The following is a 4,832-nucleotide window of genomic DNA, read 5'->3' as shown; positions in this document are numbered from 1 at the left end:
GAAGATGGTCTTCAAAGCGCGTAAGTTTCACTCACACGCTTTACGGTTTGAGCCCGGAAAAAGAGGTGTTGAAAGACTATTCGATGGAATAAAGATTGACTAGCAGACAACCCAGAAATGTTACCGTTTCTAACTTTCAAATTTCAATTTAAAAAGAAAAAAATATGTTTTTTATTTCTCAAAAAGATATTTTCACTTTATTCTGGAACTTTATTTGTTTATGTATTTTTTATCATCTAGCTATTAGCTATTAGAGTCTTTCACATTCTAGACGAAAGTGAAAGACTTTTTTTATTTTAAATGAAGAAAGTTAAGACTTAGACAAGCAATTTTTACATTTTTTTTATTTTTTGATCTACATATATATATATATATATATATTTTAGTTATTTATTTATTTATTTTTATATAACATTAACATACTATTTTTCCCTTTCTCTTTTTCTTTTTTTGTCTTTTTTGAAGATAGTACTACTATTCCAATTCTATTTCAGTAAATTTAATATTTTTTAAAAAGCTCTTATTTTATTGAAAAAATTTAAAATAAATAATACTATAAAAACTATTTTCTTTTTCTTAATAAAAAATTATTTTCTTCAAAATACATAAAATAATATAAAATATTACACTTAAATAAATCATAAATACAATTCAGACATTTTTCTATGTTTTATTGCTTAATTCAGACATTTTTTCTATTGGATGTCCAAAAGAATATCCAAACACATATTTTTCTATTGTATTATATCTTAAAATAGAATTTGGATCAAGCACATCCAAAAATTATCGTAAAAAATTAGATTAAAATCAATAATTTATTTTCTAAAAAAATATTTAATAATCTCCATCCTTTTTTTTTTAATATATTTATTTGCTTTCGATCAATAGTGTATATAAGACTTGTAGTCTTGAATAAAATTTTTGAAATGGGTACAATAAAAAGTGCAATGTATAAATTAAATTGGGCCACTGTTTATTTTTCAGGGTATTGGGGCCATATCTATAATTATTGAACTAACTGGATCCATATAAATAATTATGGGCGGGCAAATGTCTGTCAAAGTTGAATATACGAACGACGAGAAAGTCTCTCTCTCTCTCTCTCTCTCTCTCTCTCTCTCTCTCAGCGCTATAGAAGTTTTCTCACCTCTTTCTCAGAGAGGCCAAAACGCTGCGTTTTAAAACTCTCCTACGTGGCCAGCGCCAGTTCAATCGCCGCGCTTTCAGAGCGGTTTTACGCCTCCAAGAACATTTCGGACCAGCAGCGAACTTACCTCTACAGACTGCTAGCAGGTAATAATCTTGAAGTGGAATTTTTTATTTTTTTTATTTTTTGAAATGGAATTATTAGAATAATGATTTCACTTTTTTTACACTGAAATTCGTTTACCTGTAAATGTCTTAATCAAGAAAAGCGACTTGCAAATTTTGATTTGTATGCGATAAAATTTCGATTCTTGGTTCACCAGAAAATCGTGTGAAGGAAAACAAGAGAAAGCGATGGATTTTGAATTATTTGGCATCATTGAGTGAGGTTTCTTTTTGGATACTTGGGAAATATTTTGATTCTTCGAAAAAGTTCTGTTCTTTTGGTTGCCAACTAAGGCTCAATTTTTTTTTTTTTTCCCTTTGTAAGTTTCTAGCGTGGTGAATTTTGATTCTTTGAAATATTTCTTCTTCTTTTTTTTTTTTTTTTTGGGGTGATTTTGGGTCTTTTTTTTATTCTTGATTTTTCTTTACTTGTCGACGCCTTTCTCGGACGTCCACTTACATTACCTGGAAATGTATATAAACTGCTTTTCATGATATTCAATCTTTTGGATTATTGGGTTAGTGATCTTGTTTGGAATGTTGCCTGAGAAATATGTAGATTCATAGATTCATTCATCCTCGTCACTGTGCATATGCTCAACATGATAATGCTAGACATGAACTTTGTGTGTTTATTTGATCTTCTTTCTTTTTTTTTTTTTTTTTTGGGATGAAAATTATCCTTGCAATAATATACATTTGCCCATCTGATGTTTCATTCTTGTTTCCGTGCAGTACGTTTTTCATGTGTTGTTTCTGTTGTAAGAGTGTTTATTCTCCTTTAGGGAACGAAATTTGGGTCCAATCTAATGTATATGTTTCATTACACCTTAAATGGGGAGCTTTAGTCTATGTTTCTTCTGTTCCTAGCGTACATACTTGCTCTTCTTATGCAAGCGCTAGTAATGGTGGGTTTTCGTGAATTGATACGTAGCTTTACTTATATTGATATGTTCTTGTAGAATGACTGTCCTTCATGATAGTATGATGTTGGATTCTGGCGATCTCTCTTTTTATTAATAAATTGTAAACTCTTGATAAATTTGTAGTGAGTTTGACTTTCATTGCTTCCATCCCTTCATTCCAAATTGTATTTTTGTTGTTATTGCTCTCTTTCTGAAAATGGATCTTTGCTTTGTGCAAATTTTGAATTATGTTAGTTTTGTTGTTTTCCAAATTTCATTCATATCCTAAAGTGATTACCAATTATAAGTGTCAGGGATGGATAGATAGCTTTGCTCGAGTATTTTAGTATTGCTGTTGTGTGTGAATCTATGTTCGAATTTTTTGAATAGTTATGACTGATTATGTATATGTTGGGATTGTTATTTAGGTTATGGCAAACCCAGAACCTGTAGTGGCAGCAAGGGAGATGATCCAAGTGAACCCTGTCTCAAGAAAGCCTCGTATTCTTCTTGCTGCTAGTGGAAGTGTGGCTGCCATAAAGTTTGGTAACCTCTGCCATTGTTTTTCGGATTGGGCAGAAGTAAGAGCAGTTGTCACAAAGGCATCTTTGCACTTCATTGATAGAGCATCATTGCCCAAGGATGTAATTCTTTTCACTGATGAGGATGAATGGTCCAGTTGGAACAAGATAGGTGATAGTGTGCTTCACATTGAACTCCGTAGATGGGCTGATATTATGGTTGTTGCTCCATTATCAGCAAATACGCTAGGCAAGGTAATGTTTTGTTTTCTGGAAAACTTTGTTACTGTTACATTTAAACTTATTTCAAGTTTGATCTTACTTTTGACATCTTTTGGTTGGCAACATGATAATACAAATTGCACATTTTACCAAAATCTGCATGTGAAATATTTTTTACTTCTTTATAAACCTTTAAACTTACATGATTTTGAGAGGACCAAGTGAAATAGCAGAAGTTTATTCTCTGCTTAGCTAAACCATCAAGTTGTATACTTTTAATGCTTGGTTGGCTGTGAGTCAATAAAATTTAGTAGTGTAATTTTCCTTTTAAATGGTTTTAATGCATAAACCCATTTGCAATAGAATATTGAGAGAGAAGAGCCATGGCATGCTGACATTTAAGTTATGGATGCCTTACTTTTGCTTTGTTTCTTTGTTGGGACATTTTTGTTTTCTATACTAGTTTTTTGCCTGTGGCAAACTGCAATCCATATGTGTTGTATAAGATCTCTCCCAGAAGTGAATTTGACAGATCAACTTGACGAAGTTGTTGAGGCCATCTTTTCTTTACTATATTATTTTGTTGATCAAATCAATGTCTGTATGGGCAAATTGTACTCAAATTCTATAGTTTCTTAGAGATTTGGACACATTATAGATATGGAGAATTGTATACAAGTCAAGTTGTTGTGCATTGTTTGTTTCAATCCCACACACCTACAAACATGTATGTTTCCTATGCATGAATGTTAAATTCCTTATGCAAGTTCATAAGGACTTTATGGGCTTCTTTGCTTCCTTAGCCTGGCTGTTTCCTTCATTTTCTTTTATATGGTGACGTTTCTCAGTATCTACTTAACAAAATGTCCAATGCCCTTCTTGTAGATTGCTGGGGGACTTTGTGACAATTTACTGACTTGCATTGTCCGAGCATGGGATTACAGCAAGCCATTCTTTGTTGCACCAGCCATGAACACCTTTATGTGGACCAATCCTTTCACGCAGCGACATCTCACAGCAATTGAAGAACTTGGAATTTCGGTCATCCAGCCTGTCACAAAGAAGCTAGCTTGTGGGGATTACGGGAACGGTGCAATGGCAGAAATTTCTATAATCTGCTCAACTGTAAGACTCTTCTTAGAGTCACGGAATCAACAAAGTAGCTAAAATGTTCAGCAAATTCATGGAATCAACAAAGTAGCTAAAATGTTCAGCAAATAGTATCATAACAGAGTTGTATAATTTTGTAGACCAAGGTCATAGTTTGACTTTGACTTTGTATTCTTAACATTCTAGAAGTGCTGTTATGCCCCCTTTAACTTTTCTAGTCCAATTGTTAGCGCATCTGATACTGTAAGAGCTTTCTGAGATTAAATGTAATCTCTGGATAGTTTTCAATGGCAATGTTCCCTTTTCTAGAATTATATTTGCCTGTCTGAATTTTTTTTTTTTTTTTTTTTGTATCTTTTAATTTTACTTGGGTTCCTAGATCTGTAAACAAGGTAGCTAATTTTTTGGCTGAATGGGCATGGAATTCCCATTTGGTAAGGAAGATTCCATAATTTTTATTCCTCCTTACTTTTGGAATTTGGTTAGTAAGGAATGTAATCCTTTTTTTTTTTTTTTTTTTAATTGTTTTCGGTTTTTTTTTTTTGATATGTTTGTTTTTTGATGAAGCATGATTGATTCAGAAAAAAAAAAAAAAAGGAAAAAAAATATTTGATTTTCTATTTTTTTTATTTATTTCTTCGAATTAATGAACCTCACCAAGAGAATTAATACTTAAAAAGTTTCTAGATATAAAAAATAAAATAAAATATTAAAAAATCATTTAGGTTAGGATCCAATTTGCATTATTTTCACCGTTAACTAT

At 31.7% G+C, this 4,832-nt stretch overlaps 1 protein-coding gene across 4 annotated transcripts; it reads left to right on the top strand.

Moving 5' to 3' along the window:
* The first annotated feature begins 1,054 nt into the window (after positions 1-1,054).
* LOC107418160 (phosphopantothenoylcysteine decarboxylase) lies at positions 1,055-4,380 on the top strand. Of its 4 annotated transcripts, none has more exons than XM_048472936.2 (3): positions 1,055-1,293; positions 2,645-2,992; positions 3,845-4,380. In XM_048472936.2, exons 2-3 carry the CDS (start codon positions 2,648-2,650, stop codon positions 4,124-4,126), a joined length of 627 nt encoding a protein of 208 aa, XP_048328893.1. In that variant the 5' UTR covers positions 1,055-1,293; positions 2,645-2,647; the 3' UTR covers positions 4,127-4,380. The 4 variants fall into 4 exon arrangements, with proteins under 4 accessions (XP_048328893.1, XP_048328892.1, XP_048328894.1 ...); XM_048472935.2 differs by lacking the exon at positions 1,055-1,293 and adding an exon at positions 1,711-1,829; XM_048472937.2 differs by lacking the exon at positions 1,055-1,293 and adding an exon at positions 1,761-1,784.
* The last annotated feature ends 452 nt before the right edge of the window (positions 4,381-4,832 follow it).

Source organism: Ziziphus jujuba, chromosome 2 (genome assembly GCF_031755915.1).
Source record: "Ziziphus jujuba cultivar Dongzao chromosome 2, ASM3175591v1".
In the NCBI taxonomy this organism is placed as follows: domain Eukaryota; kingdom Viridiplantae; phylum Streptophyta; class Magnoliopsida; order Rosales; family Rhamnaceae; genus Ziziphus; species Ziziphus jujuba.
This window is presented reverse-complemented; position numbering and strand designations above follow the sequence as displayed.